A 22862-nucleotide genomic window follows, 5' to 3' on the forward strand; every position below is an offset into this window, starting at 1 on the left:
CTTTGCACAAATCTTGCACTTTCATGTTACTCAAATTATGAATTTTGTAGCCACTCAATACTACGGTTTGGTGGTATTTCTCTTCACTTAGAAATGAAAGATCTTATATTTGAATTTCGTGAATGACGAATTTGATACTAAATTACTAGGATTTTCATTGTGTGACTTAACCGAAATTCATTAGGTTGTAAAAAAAGGGGGGGGGGTAGAAACCTAATCGTCAATTCAATAAGTGGGTTGGCTTGAAGTAATATTAATTTGATTTGAAGCCGACCCATCCAAATATCAACAATCCTTAAACATAAATATATGTTACATAGACATATCATCATATACATAAAATCTTAAGGATATTAATAAAAGGATTTGGTGTGTTAACTCATTAATTATTGTTGTTTAGTAGTACAATTTAATGATATTTTTCTTCTCTTATAAGTGATAAGTCTTAAATTCAGTTCTCGTTAAAAACAAATTTAAATCAAATTATTATAGTTACACACGAGCATATCCATTAAGGGGGGTGTATTCAATTAGGATTTTGAGGGATTTTAATTCTTTTAATGAATCTGTGAGTATTCAATCAGGAATTTAAGTGATTCTCTGAAATTCAATGTGTATTCAATCAGAATTTTAAGATAGTTTATGAAAATCCTTAGAAATCCGGATGTATTCAATTAGAATTTTAAAGAAGTTTATAAAATTCCAGGTGTATTCAATTAGAATTTGATTTTAAAGAATTTGAGAAAGTTGAGGAATTAGAGGGAATTGGAGAGATTTCGTAGTGTATTTTGAGCATCCACAAATCTCACCTCCCCCAAGAGCTTTTGAGGGAATTGAATCAAAATTTTACATGGAATCTCTACAAATCAATTAAACTCTATAAAAATCCATGGATTTATAAATCCATTAGAATCTCTCAAATTCTCAATTGAATACAACCTCCTAAATTAGGCACCATAATATATTGATGGTCAGTGGTCTAGTCGGTGCAGTGCAGAGGTGGTGCAAAACTCCCAAGTGAGTGATTCCTGCAGCTCCTGCTCCTCTAGTGAGTCCAACTTAACTTATATTTGAATTATATGTTTGGAAATTGGATTGGGCGTGTATGCCAGTAACAGTATGTCATTGGCAGAGTTAGAGAGCTTAGCATACAAACTCTGCAATTTGAGCCAGCTCAGGCAGCTTCATGCCCGCCTCCTCATCAACCTTTCCCTCCACCGTCACACCCAGTGCCAGTGGGTCTCACTCCTCATCTCCCAATGCACGCGCCTCCGCGCCCCGCCCTCCTATACCCGCCTCATCTTCCACTCCACGCCTCGCCCCAACGTCCACGTCTTCACCTCCATGTTCAAGTACTACTCCAATTCCAATTTCAACTTAGGAGGCGTTGATCAAGTTGCTTCTCTCTATCGACAAATGCAGCAGCGCTCTGACTTAACCATCGGCACCTTCGTCTACCCGGTTTTGATCAAGTCAGCCGCCAGTGCCGGCATTCAGTTCCATGCCCATGTTCTCAAGTTAGGTCTTGCTTCTGATCACTACGTCCGCAATGCCATCATGGCCTTCTATTCTAAATACGGCCCGGTTGAGCACGCCCGATACCTGTTTGCTGAAATGCATGACTCAACTCTTGCGGACTGGAATAATATGATTTTTGGCTACTGGAAGTGGGGGAATAAAGATGATGCCTGCAAACTCTTCGATATGATGCCCGAAAGGAATGTTGTTACTTGGACTTCCATGGTTACTGGATATGCTAGGATCAAGGATTTGAAGAACGCAAGGAGGTATTTTGATCAAATTCCGCAGAAAAATGTTGTATCCTGGAATGCAATGCTCTCGGCTTATGCTCAGAATGGATGTCCTGAAGACGCTTTAAGATTGTTTGATGACATGATGAACTCCGGAGATCAACCAAATGAAACTACTTGGGCAATTGTCATTTCATCATGTTCGTCATGCGGTGATTGCTCCCTTGCTGATTCGCTCGTTCAAAAGCTCAACCAAAAGCAGATCCATTTAAGCTATTTTTCCAAGACAGCGTTGCTTGATATGTATGCAAAGCGTGGGAGCCTCCATACTGCTAGACAAATTTTTGATGAATTGGGGGCGTATAGGAACACCATTACCTGGAATGCCATGATATCAGCATATACAAGGGTCGGGGATTTGGCTTCTGCTAGAGAGCTGTTTGATAGGATGCCACAAAAGGATGTTGTCTCGTGGAACTCAATGGTTTCTGGTTATGCTCAAAATGGGCAGTCAGCTCTTGCACTTGATCTCTTTAAAGATATGATTAATGCTGCTGATGGTCTCAAACCAGATGAGGTAACTATGGTGAGTGTCATCTCAGCATGTGGACATCTTGGGGCCTTAGACATCGGTAATTGGGTCATCAGTATTGTCAGGAAACACCATATCAGGCTAAGTGTATCAGGATATAATTCCTTGATATTCTTGTACTCTAAATGTGGAAGCATGGAAGATGCCAAGATGACATTTCAAGAAATGAAAACAAGAGACGTAGTTTCCTACAACACTTTGATTGCAGGGTTTGCAGCTCATGGTCATGGGATGGAAGCCGTCAAACTACTGTTGAAGATGAAAGGAGAGTTTATTGAACCGGACCGTGTAACATATATTGGTATTCTTTCAGCATGTAGCCATGCAGGGTTGTTAGAAGAAGGATGGAAGGTTTTTGAGTCAATCAAAGCACCTGATGTAGATCATTATGCATGTGTGGTTGATTTGTTAGGTCGAGCGGGTAAACTAGATGAAGCAAAAGAAATAATTGATAGCATGCTGAAGGAACCACATGCTGGAGTTTATGGGTCTCTTTTAAATGCTAGCCGAATCCACAAAAGAATTGATCTTGGGGAGTTTGCTGCAAGCAAGCTGTTTGAGCTTGAACCACATAATTCAGGGAATTACATTTTACTTTCAAACATATACTCCTCAGCAGGCAGGTGGGATGATGTTGTGAGAGTTAGAGAATCAATGAGAAAAATAGGCGTGAAGAAAGCAACGGGGTGGAGTTGGGTTGAATACAAAGGCAAGATGCACAAGTTCATTGTGGGAGACAGATCACATGAGCAGTCGGAAGACATTTATAGGCTATTGGCAGAATTAGGGAGGAAAATGAGAAATGCTGGGTACATGGCTGATAAGACCTGTGTGCTAAGAGATGTTGAGGAGGAAGAGAAAGAAGAGATGGTGGGTACCCATAGTGAAAAATTGGCAGTTTGTTTCGCTCTTCTTGTTACCGATGCAGAGGCAGTGATTAGGGTAGTGAAGAATCTGAGGGTGTGCTGGGATTGCCACACAGCTATCAAGATGATATCTAAGTTGGAAGGAAGGAAAATTATTTTGAGGGATAATAACAGGTTCCACTGTTTCAGTGATGGGGTGTGTTCTTGCGGAGACTATTGGTAATGGGTTTCGATAAATTTGCCATTTTCATGCTAATGAGGACATACCAAATGGCTAATGCTCAAAGCAAATGTGCCAACATGGCAAAGCAATATCGTCGGCTTTTAGGCCAGCCTGTTGCATTGTACAGGTAGATTACTGCATTCTCACTCTCAGCAATGTAGTTTGAGAATTTTTCTGATTCAGGAGAGAACCTTTTATACCCAGTAAGTTGTCCAACTAGTGGTGAACACCATTGATTCGATTGCCTCTGCAATCCCTAGGGAATTGAGATTGATGGGTACTGTTTTAAATGGATGAATGTTAAAACAAGATTATAAAGTGAATGAGACTTTATGCTTTAGACATGTTTTGTTCTCTTGCCCTGCCCTGCCCTCCTTGTAAATGCATTGCCTCTTGGCTTGGACAAGGCTTGTAAGTCCTTGGTAATATTCCAATACAGAATGTGTGGCACCTTGCTCCTTAATGTATAATCTCGCAGGTGTGGTGCTGTGGCTATCAGACCCTCCCGCGTTGGTAAACACAAACACCTTCTTGATCATCCTTCAAATTCTGATTTGCAGGCACTTGAAGAATCAAATCAAACACGTTCCGACTATGAATACCAATGCTGGAGTCCCTGGATGCCTTGGAAAACTGGCACTTGTAGTTAAGATCATCGCCTTGGATGGAATGCAGCTGAGGGGAATGGCCGAAGAAACAGACGGCATTTGGGTGCATATGCAAACAGGAGCACACTCTTTTATTGTATTTGTACGCACGCAACCAAGAAAGAAGGATGGCTTCAATACCATATACTATGTATCTCATGATCACCCAAATTACGTTTCACCTTCCACCAAATTTGCGTAAACTCTGGTTCGAATGGAATAATAATAATAATAATAGACAGATTTCCAGGTAATTTCCACGTTTTTTTCACAGCTACGTACAGACTAGAGCTTAAAGCTAGCTCAACTCCTTTGACTTTGATGATGTAGTTTGAATTCAAAGTCTAACCAGGCAAGTGGCACGCAAGAAAGCAGCCCACCCACTTACTTACTTATGCCCTTTCCCTTTCATTAAAGAAATGTATATCAAAGAGGAGAAAGAGAGAGAGGGACCAGCCAGAAATCGGAAGAAGAAAAGGAAACAAAGAAAAGAAGAGAGTGGGGAGAGAGAGAGAGAGAGAGAGAGAGAGAGATCATGTGCAATCACAGGAAGCGAATGGAGTGGTGGGGTACTAGTACCGGTAATACTAGTAGTAGGAAGAAGAAGACGACCAAGACGACGGCGTTGAGGAAGTTCGAGGAGCTTCCGCCCTACATGAAGGACAACGAGTACATATTGGATTACTACAGATGCGAGTGGCCCTTGAAGGATCTCTTGTTCAGCGTCTTTGCCTGCCACAACGAAACCCTCAACATCTGGACGTACGATACGCTCATTCCCTGCCTTGATTCATTTCCCTCTTTATTTAATTAACTCAATTACTTGCTTAATTCTGCCTAACTACCTCTACCTGCAAATTAGTTATCATATTAAATTGATTAAGAAATTGGCCTACTTATAATTACTTGTGCTGCAGCCACTTGGTGGGGTTTTTGATATTTCTGGGACTGACGGTCATGACCTTGACCAACAACTCACCATTGGAGCTGCGCATTTTCTCCAGGTAACCATTGCTCACAACACGGCTATTTTTGTAATTACAACAACAACTCGCTCACTGTTGCTGCTTTCTGTTTGGTGGGTAAATATGCCGGCCGGCGACGTTAGCAGGGCTATTGCGGTTCCTGGACCGTTGATCAATGTCTCCTCCTCCTCTTCCTCCTCTCACAATGTGGATGCATTTCTTCCTCGTTCGCCGGTCAGTCTCTTTTTTATTTTTTATTTTTTTTTACGAGTTGGGAATAATTCTAGTCCATCCACCTCCACGCGGTCACGGAATTAGAATCAGTCAATTGATAAAGAACCCGCGTGGGTCTCACAACGTCTGTCCCGTTTGCTTGGCTTGTGTTGCCTGCCAACTTCATGAGCACCAAACTTTTATTCTCGTAGCATGTGATGTATTGGGTTTTTTTTTTTTTTTTTTTTTTTTTTTTTTTTGCATTTACAATTTTATTCTTATAACACATAAAAGATGATTCCTCTCTCTTTCTCTCTCTTTTCCTTCCATTCTTCTTTCCTTTCATTTCTCTTGCGTAACTTATTTTCTCTATCCTCCTTCGTACGTTTTGTGTGTATAGTTAAACTAATTCCACGTATATAATTAAACTGATTATATAAATAGTTAAACTTTTTTTTTCTAGATATTCTTTGAAAGTGTAAAAGCTAATTCTATTAAGGGAAATTTTATTTAAACCCATTAATCTTTTTTCGTCATCCAACTTATAAATTTTGTCCCACAAACTTACTATTTTACCCTCAAATACAAAATTTACATACTTCAAAAAAATTGCACAATCATGTAAACCCACCCAACCACCTACCCTGACAACAACCATGAAATTTTGTCATTCCAGAAACTGTCGCCACCGATCTGCTCTTTATCTCGTCGTTTTTCAATTCTTCGTGCCCAATTCCATGGGGCTGGATTTTGGTTTGACTATTATCTCTTTAAACCTTAATGAACTAATTATAAAAACCCAGCAAATTGTAGCTCAAAAGACTGGTGCAGTCTTGCAAATCCTGAAATTAAATAACGATGAAGTTCCATATGTGGACAAGTTATCAAGCTATATATGCTTTCAAGGATGACAAAGCTCGTAGTCATTTGAAATTGGGTGAAGAAAGAATTGAGGAGAAACCAAAATTTGAGAGAGAGAGAGAGAGAGAGAGAGAGAGAGAGAGAGAGATAGCAGTCGGTTTCAACATCACGGCCCCAAAGCTCGTAGTCATTTGAAATTGGGTGAAGAGAGAATTGATGAGAAACCAAAATTTGAGAGAGAGAGAGAGAGAGAGAGCAGTCGGTTTCAACATCACGGCCCCTATATTTCTTCGATGAACCCAACCTAGCTCTGGCGACACATTCTCCTGATGTCGTTAAAGACCACAACCGCCCTCCACTATATTTTTGTTGTTCTTCTCCACCCTTCGACAATCCCTTTTCCGATTTCCAGCAACCCACAATTGTGGCTCTCAGGGCCATTTCGACCCACCCATTCCCCAGTTGATAATATATTTCTACACCCATCTTTTCTTTAGGGCATAATTGCAATATAAAATTTAACAAAAATTTAATGGGTGTAGAAATAGGATTATTGGGTCCAAATAAAATTTCCCTTCTATTAATACAGTATACAAAATTGATTTTGCAGATAGTTAGAAGTAATAAATGATACAACCTGATTCTACTAATAAAGTATATAAAACTAATTCTACGTATAGCTAAAATAACAAAATGATACAAAATCATTCTAGTAAAATGTAAGCAAATTGGTTATACAAAATCATTATGGGCATATAAATACTCTATTTTTCTTTAATAACGATATTCTATATCAAAAGTGGAAATTTGGAGTAAGTGAAGGTAGACATAATAATTAGGAATAAAATTCGTTATTTATGTGATTCAAATTTCAAATCTCTTACTTATTTATGGAGAGAAGTACTACATATTGGAGTGCATATAAATACAATGGTATTAGCGAAGTAAAGTGGTAAATGCCGAAATAACCTGAAGTTGACTGGTTTAGAATTATTGTGTTGTTATTTTTTAAATTCATTATTATTGCTTTTCTAATTAATCATATTTTGTAAAAAAAAATAAAAATAAAGATAGACCCCATAGATTGCCCTTTGGGTAACTAGAATATCAGACAAAAAGAAGTTAAATTGACAAGGTTAAATTCATTATTAGTGCTTTCTTAAAGCACTTTTAAGTTATTTAAAAAGATTTTCAACATGTCCTTAATTATATGTATGGTTTTATTGTTGGAGGCAGGACTTAAAGGGACATGCATCATCAATCATTCATGCGAAAGCGAATGCAAACCAAGAAGTTGGTTACGATGGTATTAATCCGCTTACAATGTGGCCGTGGTTTGTGTTCCTAGGTGGAGCTATGGGATGCTTGGTCTGCAGCTCCCTTTCCCACCTCGTTGCTTGTCACTCTAAACGCTTCAATTTTTATTTCTGGCGCCTAGACTACGCCGGCATCTCTCTTATGATCGTCTCTTCTTTTTTTGCTCCCATTTACTATGCCTTCTCCTGCAACCCTTGCTCTCGCTTTTTCTACCTTTCTTCCATATCTCTGCTCGGGATCCTCGTCATTGTTACCCTTCTTTCGCCTAGTCTCTCCGCACCCCGTTTCCGCCCATTTAGGGCTACCCTTTTCCTCTCTATGGGCTTCTCTGGAGTCATTCCTGCGCTTCATGCCCTAGTTATCCATTGGGGCAATCAACATATAATTGTTGCTTTGGCTTATGAACTTGTTATGGCCATCTTATATGCTTTGGGAGCAGCATTCTATGTCGCTAGAATACCAGAACGGTGGAAGCCCGGTAAGTTTGATATTGTAGGGCACAGCCATCAGATCTTCCACATCTTTGTTGTGCTAGGCGCACTTGCACATAGCGCTGCTACTCTGGTTGTTATGGATTTTCGCCGAGGATCACCAACCTGTTCATATTAGGTGGCATTTGCGGTGGTGACTGGTGAGGGGTACAATCATTCTGGCACCAGTTTTTGTATTAGTTTCCTTAGCTTTGCATATTAGTAAGAAAATGGCTGCACGCAACGCATGTTTACTCGAAAATGTTGTACTTTTACATCCATAATTGATGGATTATACATGTTAAGAACAGATGATATCATTTCATATCAACCACCAGCAGTTTTTCAGTTTTCCTGGTCCGAATACAATTTCAATTCCGACACTGTTTAGTTGTGTATTGTTCTTCATGTTACAGTTTAAAATAATATCGCTCCAACAGATTCCAAGAAAAAGAGCTCAAGTAAACATGTCAGCATCCAAATATTTCTATTTGTGAGGGGACGAGGACGAGGAGGCATTCCTTTCCTCTTCTTTCGTGGATTATCACTAGAGGATGCTATAATTTACAAAATTTCGTGGATTAACTCTTTGAAATAATTAGAAAGTAGCAAGTTTAATCAATAACCATCCCTCACGAGATTCAGCTTGGCGTCTCCAATTCTGAAGTTTCGAGCTCGAGTGTAGCATTGAATCCAAATTCATTTCCTGGAGTGAACAACAGTTTGAGCTCCTCAGCTGTTTGAGTGGTGCGGACTTTGTTTTCCTTCACAGTCAAGTTTTCCTGAAACCAAACAGAGATTTGACAATGTTGGGTGGGGTGGCTGGCGACAGAGAATTATACGATACGAAAGAGACGCACGCAGTGAAAGTGGGTGACTTGCCTTGTTTACATAATCAGCCATAGTAGAGTTTATTATTTCTTGTATGACAAACTTCGTGACACGCTCCTTACCAAGTATATCCAACAGAAAGCTTTTTGGGACCTGCTCGGAAAAGTTTCCAAGTTAGCCATCAAAGAACAATTAGCTTAATTGCAAGTGAAACCAACTGATGAAATTCAATATTAAGCTGTTATCAGGAATAAAGCCAACCAACCTTGGATGTTTTTCCTGCACTAGTCCCAAAGCACATGAAAAGGATAATTTATGGTTAAAACTTATGGACTCAAAATTTCAAAAGTTGCTAAGCATGTATATGAAAGAAGAAGACATCATCCAAATTGAAGAGCCATTTCTGGAGCTTCTTTCCACAATGATCCAAAATATAAGATAGACTTTCTCTTGTCTATCTCCTGCAGCAGTATCAGTATGCACCAGAGCCATTAGGTAAGTAGGTTACTATTAATCCAACGGTGGCAGGGGAACATTAATGGACTATTACCTCCCTTTTGTCTGCGAAATCCAGGAACTGGTGGTGCTGTGCGTGCCAAATTTGTCAAAACCCTATCAAAAACTTTTTGTGTGTCGTCTCCAGTCAAGTCTACTCTAACCTGGCAATGGAACATCACAGCAACTTGCAATATAAGGTCCCGACTCCTGAGGCCTTTGAAACATAAAGTGCAAAAAACGTAGCCGCAATCAGGCAATTATATTGCTATGAACTTTTCCACGAAAATGGGAACAATTTATCTGCAGCCTCCAACTCCAAGAGAATTCAAACATTGGGGGGTCCTAGTGTTAAAGGTCTAAGTTTTTTAATAGAAACAGAGGGCGAAGCGTGAAAAAAAAAATTCAGTTATCACTAAGGCATTCCCTCGAACACTTGGTGAGCTTGTTGTCGTCAGCCGAATGTTGCACACATGTCAATAAATAGCAACATATGTTGAAACAATCTGATGAGTATTATAGAGAGAATTCTTCGAGCGCACTCGACGCAACTTGCCGAGTGTTGCCGAGGCATGCCTAGCATGCATTATATCAAACACTAGGTGGGCACAAAAAATACTCATACCTAACATTTGAAGAGTCCTTGGAAGACCTTCACATGTACATTTCCCAGACTCCGGATGACCTTGGGACCACCTCAGTTCCAATGCGCATCCGACTTAAAAGATTTTCTACAGATTGTTTTAGAATCAAATTTCCCGGTTACCTTGAATGTTACTTGTGTTTTCGTACACCAACATAAACCTACCTCATTGTATCCTTCCTTCGCATGCATGCATAAAGTATTACAATTAATCAGAAGAAAAAAAATATCAATTATTACAGTGACAAAATGCATGCATGTTGTAATTCTGTATCAATTGGATGTTGCCGGCAAACTCACCTGTATCTTATTGTCGTCTTGGGACTCTACAACAATCTTTGCTGTTTTCAAGGTTATCAGATTGCCTTGTGCATCTCCAATTGATGCCTCTAAACCTGCAAAACGAAAACAATGAATAACTCTCTCAAATTAATTACAAACACAAGAAAACATGAAGAAACAGAACCTGAACCAGCAGCTGCATATATCGGGCTGGATAAACGAGCATGGCCAGAGTTATTAGGACTGCAACACGATAATCAACTCAAAAAGATTGAAATATTATTCGAAAAAGGGTTTAACACAAGACAATTTCGATTAGCATGTAAATTGTAATAAGCTATACGATGTAGATATGTAAGAGGTGAAGGAAAAAAAAAAAGAGAAAAAGTATGCAGTTTGCAGTTTGCAGAGATGAGCATAAGCAGTATACCTCTTAACCGTAAGATTGTGATTCTGTGAAGCGTATTGACATGATGGAAGAAGGGCACCGCAGTATCTTCTGCCAGGATTAGAAACAGAAAAATGCTGCTGCTGCTGCTGCTGCAGAAAACCAATAAACCATTAAAATTGGCGCACACAACCTTGACCATGATATGTCTCACTCACTTGAACCGTTGAACATTGCCGAGCGAAGTTAAATTGAAAGTTTCTTACTTTGGGAAGCCGAAAGAGCTGGAATCCAGATACTTTTGATGTCGTCATCGTCGTGGTGGTGTTCATCGTCAAAGACATTGACGCCATCGCTATGCTGCTTTGGTGTTGCAAAGTGCAGGTTGCAACTAGTCTCTCTGTTTGTCTAGACACAGGGACGGTCAATCTTTTTCTTATCGCTTTTTCCCGACCTTTACCAAGCCTTTAGATCCTGGCCGTTGACCTCAGATCCTGCTGTCAGGAATCAACTTTTTCATCATTTAATCGTGACCGCTGACGGGTAAATCGTGAGGCGCACATTATGTAAAATAAAAGCCACAAATAATTCTTTAATTAAAAGAAATGATTTTCACACAAAATTTGAGTGTGTAAAATCTTTCTAACTTTTGAATTGAATAAGTCAAGCATAATAAAACATAGTCAACATCCAAGATTTATAAGTGTGTAAGAAGCTAAAATGATACGTGTTTATCATTTTCTTTATTCACACGTCTAATTTTTTACAAGGGGTGTGCTGCTATTCACACACCCTGGTTAATTTATGTCGTTTGATATTCTTTAATTAAGTCAAAAATTTTACATTCTGCTTTCTTTCTCTGCACCCGGTTAAGTTCGCAAAGGCAATCGCGTAACGTAGACACGGAATGATTGATTGCCATACAAGGTAATACGTGATCAGGTAATGATGTGTACACGAAATCATGGATGCGTGCGACCTGTTTGATTCAATTTGCAATTTTCATTGCATTCTTGAGAGAGAGTCGGAGTTTATCGATTGTGAATTGTGAAAAGACAGAGAAGTTTAATCCTAATAAACATGATACAAATGTAATCAAAGAGCTATACTCGGAGATGGTACTCCTCATCCCAAGTCCCCTCCCTAACGTTGGAGCAGAGCAATTCCAAGTAAACATGATCCACTTTTTCCCCCAACTTTGGTGCCTCAGTAACCAAGCCAAATCCTCCAGCACAAGCACAACTAGATCTCTTGGAGAAACTTACCAGAGAGGCAGCATGCACAGTTACTCCACGACTGCACAAAGAACTCGCTCAACATCTGTGCCTTCTTATAAAACACGTTATTGTACTAATACTAGTAAAATGTAACGCTAGCCGCCAAGAAGATTAGAAAGCAGCATGGACAACAAAGCATATGGACGTCAAATAAATGCATCAAAACTCAAACCGGGTGACCGCACGAACATATTTATAGCTGACTATTCATATTAGAAACAAATTCCTGAGAAAATTAGACAGAACAATAGCAAAGAGTAGCAAAACTTAGAAGAATCCCATTTGCAATCATTCAAATTCATCAACTAAGATAGACAACTGACTCTGTTTTACTCCAAATTGTAATGATAGTTGTAAACCCTCATCTGCTTTCTTTGATTGGTTTTCTTCTCCACGTTCAGAACCTAGATTTAAACTCTAGCCCTCTTGCTACTGCAACTTGGGCACTTGTACTGCTTGATATGCTCAGCCTTTGCGGGTGTAATCTTTACACATTTTCCATGGAACCATCTCTCGCACACATCACAGCAAATCCAGAACTCATCAGCCCCATAGTTGTCTCCGCACGCCCCGCAAGTCGCGCCTTGTTCATCATCTTCTTCTTCTTCTTCCCCGCTTTCATCCTCTTCTTTAGGCAGCGGAGACATTTTTACTCCTTTGCTCTGGGGGTGCTCAGACTGCCGAGACTGTTTAAAGGCAGCACCAACAAGGAAAGAGCTAGGATTAATTATAAAGGGAAAACAATGGCTATAGAAGGAAGACATATAAACAAAACAAAACAAAACAAATCATATCACGAAAACTAGTCCACATCTTACCCCCTTTCCACTGGATTTGTTCTTGCTACTATTGTGAGGAGTAGATTGGTCTTTTGGTTGTTTAGCATTTCCTGTCACAACTTCAAATATGGTGGGGAGATCATTTATCATCTGAAAAAGCCTCTTCCTGCAAGTTTCAAAGCCAAATAAAATTAGAACCACCTTCATATGATATTATCCAACTAAAGTTTCAGACAAAGTTAGCTCCTATCACTTGGCTTCTGCAGAACGGGTATATTTCCCTATCCTACAACATGAACGGCTCTACTCTGACATTCTCAATCCCATCAATATCAATGAAATCCACTGGTCCAACACCATAGGGATTGCATATAACTGGTACTGAATAGAAACTATCTTGATTAATCATGAAATAATTAACTTGAAGTTAAAATTTTGCATGTCAACTTTAAACCCAATAATGAATTCATCTGCAATCAGTTCCCACACCACTGACCCCAGAAAAAAGAAGTTTGCAAACCACTTCTTTATGACATTCTCAAACCTCTAGGATATCTTCAGAATACCCATTATTACCAAGCAAACATGATTGTAGACAATAGCCAAACATCACAGATGTATGATGAGTTAAATAATTTAGAACAATGCAGACATCAGACTATGTGTCTTCAGACAAGATTTAAGGCTATGCCAGTAAGGTATCCACAAGAATATTCAATGACAGACAGTCAAAACGAGGAAAATAGATTGGAAGTGGACGGAGGAAGATCATCTGAAATCAATCATCAATAAAGTTATGCAAATGATCTAAACCCCCAAGTTCCCTGCCCATACAGGAATGCATACCCACATACACATATACACAGAGTCTCACACACACATACACACACACACGCTTGTATATAGCGAGATATTACAGTAAAACAATTGGATTTAAAGGCTTTTCAGGTACCCAAGCAATGAAATTCTCAAATGCTGGTTCAAGCCAAATTGAATCCCAGCCACCAAATTTCTATATTATAAGAAATTAAATCTCTTCTCAGCAGAAGAAAAAACCACAAATATCATCAGGTAAGATAAAAATACCATAACAATCTCTGCTCAATTTGTCTATCATTCTCGCATGTCAGCACTCTTGTCTAATGCAGGTAGCTCATAGCATGAAGACAGGAAAACCTCGAAATTACTAAAAGAAAAAAGATAGAAGCCCTTGTAGTCGTAATGAAAGGACATTAGGACTTATTCTAAGCAGTTTGGTTGCAGAACTACAGAAGGTTTGTTTAATAATTCAAATTATCCACTGTTAAAACCCTTTTAGCATCCTGAATCAAAGAGGGAGGGGGGGGGGGGGCAAAAGAGGTAGGCGACTGATCCAAGAACATAATTTTTCACCTACTACAATCAGGAAGACACTGACAACCTTTCTAGATAATGCAATAAAAAAATTCCATAGTTTCCAATGCAGCCTAAAAGAGCTTTGCAGTGGAGCGAGTGAAAAAGGCACCCCAAAAGTATATGCAGATATCTTATATTAAACGACGTTTCTGTGTAACAAAGAGCAGAACATATTAGGAAGCAGCAAGGGACCTCCACTTTCATCCACTTGAACACAGTCCATGCAAGAAGTCTATCAGTATTGCTACATACCTAGCATTAGTTGATTCAACATAATCAAATGCTAGTATTTAATGGATAGGCTATATAAACCATGAGGATAGCAAACAAAGGCATTTTCCTTGGAATAGCCTAGAAATAAAAAGAAGGAGGTAGAAAACTAGGTTATTATAAGTAGATGCGTTGAATTTATAAATTAACTTTAAAGAAAGTTCTAAATCTTCTTTAGTTTAACCAGCCACATAATGTCATATGTGGATAAAGTAACAACTCATTCAAACATGCATACAAAATATGTAAACAGCTTAGCAGTCGTATGCAAGGTAACTATCAATAATAAGATACCACAACCCGCACAAACTGATGTACTAAAAAGACATAGTATTCAGCTGATAGATATGTCAACAGAAAAAGCTGACTCGAAGTTTCATATGGCAGGTAACTCTTTTCTCTACTGCTTTTGAAAACAGTCATTAGAGGTTGTAATATGGAGATTTAAAAAATAATAATTAAATTGGGGTTCTAGCAACTGTTGTTAAAGTAGAAAAAGTTCTGTAACAAATAAAATTCAATACACCAGACAACAGCGTGATCTCTATACTGCAGAAGAATAACTCAGGCTGAATAAATATATTCAATACTTGGTGCTGCATAGAAATATCACATACGATAACAAAAGATTATAACTCATCAACGCAGCTTGTGCATTTCCCAATTGATAATAGAATATGTTTAAGAGGTGAGTTGTTTTAACTAAAATTTTCTAATATAAGTTGTGCAAATACAGAGAAAAACCAAGTTCATACCTTTCATTCTTACCAAACCCAAAACGTGCACCAAAATAGAATGCAACAGCAAGCAACCATGAATCACTGTGAACTGCAACCAGCGACAACCAGTCCTTCTCCTGCATCCCATCCCTAGCAAAGTTTATACCTAATGCTGGCTCGGGAAGTTCAGGAGGAACCTCCTCAACAGGCAGGTTAACTTCCCATGTCTCATTTGGTAGTCCATACAGGCACAAGTTCTCCTTCTCTGCAAGCACAACATTTGTGTTAAAAAGAAACAAACAAAAGGGAAGACAGTCTATCTTAACCGCGTTGTAACTGACTCAACATCCATCAAATACTATTTTGGTTATGTGTACAACTATAAATTAAAAGAGGAATGTAGAAAGCATTTTCATACATATAGAAGAAAAGAGACGAACTTGATAATTATCAAAACTAATTTATTAATTTTGTCAACACTTAATAACTTCTGGAGAGAAGTGTTGGAATCTAAAGACCTTCGCCTAAGCCAATCAAAGACAGAATATATGGAGTGCAAGTTCAGTGCAAATGGGGGCCAAAATGAGTTAGGGGTGAGGATCGGACATCAGGAAGTACCAAAGAGCGACCGCTTTCGCTACCTAGGATCTATCTTGCAAAAGAACGAAGAATTAGATGGAGACCTCAACCATAGAATACAAGCTGGATGGATGAAGTGGAAGAGTGCATCCGGCGTATTGTGTGACCGCCGTATGCCACTGAAGCTCAAGGGAAAATTTTATAGGACGGCAATAAGGCCGGCGATGTTGTATGGCACGGAATGTTGGGCGGTGAAGCATCAACACGTACATAAAATGGGTGTAGCGGAGATGAGGATGTTTCGTTGGATGTGTGGGCACACGAGAAAGGATAAGATTAAGAATAAGGATATCCGAGGTAAAGTAGGAGTAGCCGAAATTGAAGGAAATATGAGAGAAAATCGGTTACGGTGATTTAGACATGTACAAAGAAGGTCTACTGACACTCTGGTTAGAAGATGCGACTACGGGACGGAGGTCCACGGCCGAAGGGGTAAAGGAAGACCTAGGAAAACTTTGGAAGAGACTCTAAGAAAAGACTTAAGAGTGCTTGGATCTAACGGAGGACATGACACAGAACCGAACGCAATGGTGTTCTAGGATTCATATAGCCGACTCCACTTAGTGGGAAAAGGCTTTGTTGTTGTTGTTGCCAACACTTAATAACTCCAAAGTCCAAATACATAAGGTAAGAGGTACCGAACAACATAGAATTGCATGTAATATAAAATTCTCAAATCCCAGTGGCTAGAAATTCTAATAGTTTGAGGCAAAGAGCATAAATTGCTCCAAAGAAAAGGAAAATTTTTGGTTCTGCTCAACATCCAATAAGAAAGCATGACGCAGAAAGATCCAGTGAAAAATTAAATGTCTACACTACTGTAACCAAATGAAAAAAAGAGAAAAACACGACAAAGGTGGAAAATTCTCCTCCAATGATCTAATTGATAGCCTATGAACTTAGTTCCCTGATTGACTTGAAAAGTAGGTATTCCATCTATACAGAAACTCATCCCAAAAAGCAAGATAAATCTGAAAAATACCTACTTTTAGAATTAAGTTTATAGAACATTTGCAATACCATAGCCAGAAGTCAAACAAGCAAAAGCAACCAGGAAACTATGTCATTTTCCTTTGGCACCATTGCTCCGCAACAGTAGGCATGTGTAGTGGGTTTCGGAGGCCATAAAATTCAATGCCCCTTCGAAGAGGTTAATTTTGGTAAGTAAACTTCTTATCACTAAGAATGGTGTCTTTGCTTCTATGTATCAAGATGGGGTATCTAGTAATGGAAAACGGGCATATGAGGGTTCGTGTTCGAAGTGCTGCACAATAGCAGTTACTTTTTTATTTTGTTATACAGTACAAAATACAGCTAAAACGATTAAGTATTTTTTTTATTCATGATCATGGTGCAGCAGATTCACTTTATAAATCAAGCTTCAACAGTTAGAAATTAAAACAAACAAACACATGAATGGAAAGGACCACAAAAATGGGCCTTTTACTCCAAAAAACAGAGAAGATATACGTAAGAAAAAGAAAAGAGAACCCACCAGGATCGCACAGTTGATAAAACTTCTGAACGTCTGCAAAAATGAACCAAAAATTTAAGTTAAACCATGAAAGGAAATTCACATACGCAAGTAGAGAGATATGTAAAAGAATTAAGAGGTTAAAAAGCATAAAAAATGAGAAGCAGGCGAACCATTGGTGAGGGCCTTAATCAAGCCGGCGCGTCTGCCTCTGAAGTCGCTGAAGACTTCCTCCACTGTTCGAGGTATTGGGTGCGGTATGCCCTCCATTGTGCTCTCTCTGCCTCAATTTCAATTTCTTCAACTCAATCTCAACTGCTACCTATTGGAGAGAAATGGGTCGCCAGGGGAAAATCAGAGGGATATGATGGTGGAATTGTATTGGATTTTCTACTTCTGATTAGGAAATTAGGGTTTGCTGGTTTGGTGAATTGGGGATTCTAATTATTTGTTGCTGTTGATAAATAAAATTTAATTTTGTTTTAGACAGCCAGAAAGGTGTTGCAACCAAACGGAGACTGAATCGAAGAGAAATATAAATACGAGTCGGATAGGATGATGGGAGGATTTAAAGGAAGGGTTGATATTTCATATTCGGGTGGGTTTTATTTTACTCGCCGATTTGCAATGCTAGCAGTAAGGGCCCGTTTGGTTATGTTTCCTAGAACAGCTTTTCATTTTATCAAACACATATGCTCCGTAATGTTTTTGTTCATTTTTTTCAATCATCTAACACAAAGGGTCCATAACGTTTTAGAAATTCGTCATTTTTCTCTCTAACTTTCCAAATTGATTAAAAGTGTAGTCCTTCCAGTTTGCCCCTGACAACTATTCGGATAAATTCTTAAGGGATATTTTGATATGGATCCAAAGTAACTAAGAATTGAACCTATTTCAAAAGTCAAAAGTCACTAAAAATTGGATCTATTTCAAAAGTAGGCCTATAAAATTGGACCTATTTCAAATTTTTAATGGATGTTTGTTATTTTACTCAAATATAACTTTTCAACTTAAAACACAAACTCAAATTTTTTGTTTGGTTAACTTATTTTAAAAAATGAAAACTAATAAAAAGAGCTTGAAAACTTTGAGTTCTAACGACAATGACAAAATAAAGGGTAAAGTTAATAGTACCATAATTATTTTTTTAGTGTAAAAATATGATTTTTCATTACATTGAACAGTACCGCAGGCTTTTCGTTAAAATTCTCTTCTAAAAACTCACACTTGTACCCAAAAAAGAATACCCACACTTAAGAAAAACTCAAAAACAACCTATTTCTCGAGAAGACAAAAAATGTGTTTACGCAAAATTTTTCTTTCAGTTGTAGAGTTGTCCTTTAGTCCAATCAAAATCTTGGCACACTACATAATTTGACTACGTTTGATTTACCTCTTATTGGAACCAAATTTTCACACCTCCATAGATTTAACGACCATCATCAAAAACCTGCAAAAGAAAGTAGAGATTGTAATGCACTGGTAGGGTACTAGTCAAGAACTCTCCGACGATCAAGTTAGTAAAATTATTTTAAGAACCTAGGTAGCAGGTAGTACATGATACATTTTATTTGAACCCTGGGGTGTATATTTATACTGGTTAGAGAAGACGCCTTACAAGAATAGTAATCCTTAATCAACCAGGTGAATCCTAGAGAAAATCTCTTCCTCTTAGGCTGATGATTGCTTGAGATGCACGTCAATCTCATTAAAATAGGGATCCTAAATACTCGCGAGACTTCCCTAATCAAGGTTTGATTAGGTTTTCCTTTCTTGGAGGATCAAGTAGATCTTTCTTGGTAAAATGAATCCTGCCGACCAATTTGGAGCGTATCATAGTAATTTGGTCCGATAATCTGGTTCCGCGAACTTAATCCGATATCAATCACCCACACCTAAATTTACTACCCACTATGGCTACTCCGAATCAATGGTGGAGTAAGGATTTCTTGTGCGGGGAGGCTTTCACATACATAGGTAATTTGAACCCATAACATGAGAGATTGTAGTTATCTGCATAAAAATTAAAAGATCTTAAATTCATTAGATAAAACTAAAAATAGTGCACAAACCTAGAAACCCGAATATGAAGTAAAATGTATGAAATAATTTTTTTTAAAACACAAGTTAAAGCCAAGGAAAAGTTGAAAGAATAAAGAAGGGAAGTGAAGATTACACAACAATATGAAGGATGGAGAGAAAAATGAGTCCTGACTTGGAATGAAAAAGAGTTTGGATTTAGGATACACTTGAATTTTAAGAGTATTATATTGATATGTAGCAACAACATCTGTTATAGTAGCAAGAAGAAAAAAAGGCAGGATGGGTTAGGGATCATTCTGGTCCCTTAATGGCTTCACAACTACTCCGAATGTTGCATTCCGATATTCCAAAAACCAATCTTACCCCTCTCTCTTCATTGTTGTGCCCTTACGAGTCAATGCGAAAAGATCATGAGATCTAGTGATTTGGCGTATATCTCATCTATTAATGGTGGATTAAGGCTTAGGGGGAATGAGGTTGTGAGTCAGTGTCCATGGATCTTGGTGGTACGAAGAAAAAGAGAGGTCGGGGAAAATGGAGTTCAAGAGAAATGGCTTAATATGGGAGGTTTTTTTTTTGTTGACCAAACTATTTTATGTACACTAGGGGGTGGGCTTAGCCTCGCAATGGGCTAGCAATAATGTGGTTCAAATTCGCCTTTGACGAAAGTCGAATCTAAGACTTCTCACTTACAAGTGAAGAGGAATACCACTAGATCGTAGTACTAAGTGACAATATGGGAGGTTGAGAGAAGAGGAAAGGTACGAAGGGAGTTCTTTGTGGGTGTAGATTTATTTTTTAGGGTTAATCTCAATTTACTACCCTAAAGTTTCTTGATTTTCAACATTTGATACATCAAGTTTTTTTCATCCCAGAATGGTACCTAAAGTCATAATTTTGGGACAACTTCATACCTCCGTTAAGGTTGCTGTTAAATTAGCCATTAACTTGTGATGTGACGCCCACATGAACAATAATTGGACACCACGTGTCAATATGGGTCCACGTGGATATTAAAATAATTTAAAACTTCAAAAATTCAAAAAAACAAAATTCAAAATTTTTTTTCACTTCCCCTTCTCTTCGACTCCACTCTCCTCCATACCTAACACACCTCTCCCTCATTTCCCCAACCCCTTCCTCTTATAGACCTCCCTCACGAACAGGTCCTCTGAACAGGTCCTCTATGTAAAAGCCAGCCTTTTCTTCCTACACCACCGTGGCGCAATACCATTTTCTCCAACTGCAACCACTGTTGTCGCCCGCACCTCTGATCAACTCCTTATCATCTTTGGCCACACATTCTTTGAAACCCAAACCTTCTAGGGCCTCATCGCCTCTCTGTTTTCGTTGTCTTCCTCACATCTGTCAGATCGGTTGTCACCCCCCGACCCACGAATAAAAACTATTCACGAGCTAGGGTGTGAGCCATATCTTAGCTAATAAATTCTACAACCAAGATATGGTGAAAAATAAAATAAAATGATAACATTTACATCATACATCAACAAAATCTTACATACAAATTTTTAAAATACACAGCGGAATAACTATAGTGCACAAATTCATTCACAACAAAACTACTAACAAAATAATAATTAAATTGTAACAATTCTTTCAAATGCATGAAATATATGCATATGAGATGGATGAATGTACTCACTTCCTTCTAATCATGTCAACACATACCTAAGGCACCCAAGCTTGCACGTCCCATACCATAGTTAACTCATGTTCATCCCTTAACCCAATTTTTGTAATTAGACTCTCAGTTTCCACTTTATTAAATAGGCACTTCCCCTTACACCCAATTGTATATTCAAGCCTTTCCCCTGACGCCTAACATATATAAGATTTCATTATTTTATAACCAACCGGTTGTATACTCAAGACCTACACCCGACGCTTGACAAATACAAGGTTCATTATTTTTATATTCAATGCAAACTTCAGCCCTTGAATATTCTCACAAGTTAAACACTTTACACAAGTGAGCACTTGACACAACACAACTCTTTTTCTTGCTTTTCAATGCATATGTAACAAGGATATCAATAATCACATGCTCTATAACATCTGCAACACTAATCAAACTATTAGTAGCCAAAATTGTATTATATCTGCAACACTAATCAAATTGTTGGTAGCCGAAATTGTATTAAATCTGCAACACTAATTTAATTGTTAGTAGCCAAAATTATATGATCTTATCAATAATATATAGTATGGATAACACACAACAATCTAATTGAGAAATATTACTTTACCATTTTACTCCATCTCTCTCTAGGTGATATTGATGCATAAACCCATTTGAGTTCCATAAGGCAATTATGTTGGGTAAGCTCTCATGCATTTTCTGGGATTTGTCTCTCTTATTTTACAACATTCTCAAGGGAAGGAAATGGATATTTTCGATGGTTTAGTGGAGTGCTTCTTATGGAAATGATCTCAAAATGTAAATGCATAAACAACACAAGATTTAAGTGGTTCGCCAAATCGACTACATCCACTGGGATTTGCTTTCATTGTCTTTCACTATATATGAGGGACTTACAAATACAATGAAAGATGGCTTAAAGCCCTTACATAATGTAAAGTAAATGGGCAAAATGAGAAAAGTGATATGGGAAAGAGATGAGGTTTTTTATTCTTGTTTCCCCATGTGTTGTTGGTGGTGGTGTGTTTGTTTCCCTTAGCTCTTCTCCTTTATTTATAGAGAATGAATCATATCAAGGTTGCTACTTCTGGATGTCAAAGATCTTCAAACATGTATGCGCTTGCATTTCAAATCCACTTGTTCTCAGCTTATTGGAAGATTTGGAACAACATTGAATAGAAAATATTGTAACCAAATGATTAATATTCCTCTTTGCCTTGTGAATCAACACTCTAAAACCACATAATATTGCCAACTCATGCACTTAAACACATGTACCTAGTCTATGGCCCTAAATAGACTCACACCTCTCCAATGTTTAGGGGTGAATAATCACACTACATTAACTCAACTTGCCACCTTACCATTTGTTAAAAAATATCACACCAATGCCTTGTTTAACACGCTGTATAAGACCATCAGATAGTATTAATAGTACGAAACGAGTGTTTGGTGAGCTTCATATTAAATAAGCACCGGATTATTTAATATGGGCCCACTTATTTTATACACCTCCCGCCCCGCTTGTTTATCCCAACCAAAACCTTTGGATAATTAGTCGGGTAGAATGGCTCTCCTCGCTTACTCCGTCCCTCTATATCGCTTGTTCGTCCCTCTCTTTCTCTCACAACACTCTCTTTCCACTCTCTCACATCGCTTGCACTCTCTTGTATGGATCCCAAGTTCATCTTCGCCTTCTTCTTCTTTTCTCTCTATGTTTCTCCCTCCTCCTTACACACACACAAACACTTCCCACCTCCTTCGTTAGCCTTCGATCTCTGACAAGTGACAACAAAACCTTCCATGGGTTGAAGGAGGAAGACGATGATTCGAATTCTTCCGATCTGGGTTCTGATGAGGAAGGGAGCTGGGCTCCGATGAGGACGGGGATAGCAATTCGGATATGGGCTCCGACGAGGAGCCCATTGGTTTATTACCACTGAAAAATATTCAATCTGGGATTTTAATTTTGGTTGGTGAATCGATGAGTGGGTTTGTATGGAGGGTGGGATTTGATAAGTTATAGTAAATATTTCTGTAAGTCTGTAAATATTTCTGATTT

The 22862-nt window shown here is 38.4% G+C and overlaps 4 protein-coding genes across 5 annotated transcripts; 2 read left to right on the plus strand and 2 right to left on the minus strand.

Moving 5' to 3' along the window:
* Positions 1-1010: 1010 nt before the first annotated feature.
* LOC126633448 (pentatricopeptide repeat-containing protein At1g14470) lies at positions 1011-4333 on the plus strand. 2 transcript variants are annotated; one of them, XR_007627056.1, is made up of 2 exons: positions 1011-3559; positions 3993-4333. XR_007627056.1 is itself a non-coding variant. In XM_050304059.1 (1 exon), exon 1 carries the CDS (start codon positions 1120-1122, stop codon positions 3430-3432), a length of 2313 nt encoding a protein of 770 aa, XP_050160016.1. In that variant the 5' UTR covers positions 1068-1119; the 3' UTR covers positions 3433-3776. The 2 variants fall into 2 exon arrangements, 1 of the variants encoding a protein (XP_050160016.1); XM_050304059.1 differs by lacking the exon at positions 3993-4333 and having other exon boundaries at positions 1068-3776.
* Positions 4334-4527: 194 nt separating this feature from the next.
* LOC126633450 (heptahelical transmembrane protein 2-like) lies at positions 4528-8253 on the plus strand. The gene is made up of 4 exons (XM_050304062.1): positions 4528-4841; positions 4997-5083; positions 5191-5278; positions 7355-8253. Exons 1-4 carry the CDS (start codon positions 4615-4617, stop codon positions 8042-8044), a joined length of 1092 nt encoding a protein of 363 aa, XP_050160019.1. The 5' UTR covers positions 4528-4614; the 3' UTR covers positions 8045-8253.
* LOC126633455 (uncharacterized) lies at positions 8205-10977 on the minus strand. Its single transcript, XM_050304067.1, has 8 exons — positions 10811-10977; positions 10587-10696; positions 10341-10399; positions 10175-10269; positions 9287-9395; positions 9002-9015; positions 8788-8889; positions 8205-8687 (listed from the first exon to the last, which is right to left on the minus strand). Exons 1-8 carry the CDS (start codon positions 10895-10897, stop codon positions 8547-8549), a joined length of 717 nt encoding a protein of 238 aa, XP_050160024.1. The 5' UTR covers positions 10898-10977; the 3' UTR covers positions 8205-8546.
* A 1020-nt stretch (positions 10978-11997) lies between these two features.
* Positions 11998-17741, minus strand: LOC126633454 (PHD finger protein ALFIN-LIKE 7-like). Its single transcript, XM_050304066.1, has 5 exons — positions 17271-17741; positions 17119-17151; positions 15021-15249; positions 12640-12766; positions 11998-12507 (listed from the first exon to the last, which is right to left on the minus strand). Exons 1-5 carry the CDS (start codon positions 17365-17367, stop codon positions 12232-12234), a joined length of 762 nt encoding a protein of 253 aa, XP_050160023.1. The 5' UTR covers positions 17368-17741; the 3' UTR covers positions 11998-12231.
* Between the last annotated feature and the right edge of the window lie 5121 nt (positions 17742-22862).

The sequence above is a fragment of the Malus sylvestris genome, chromosome 8, assembly GCF_916048215.2.
Source record: "Malus sylvestris chromosome 8, drMalSylv7.2, whole genome shotgun sequence".
NCBI classification, from domain to species: domain Eukaryota; kingdom Viridiplantae; phylum Streptophyta; class Magnoliopsida; order Rosales; family Rosaceae; genus Malus; species Malus sylvestris.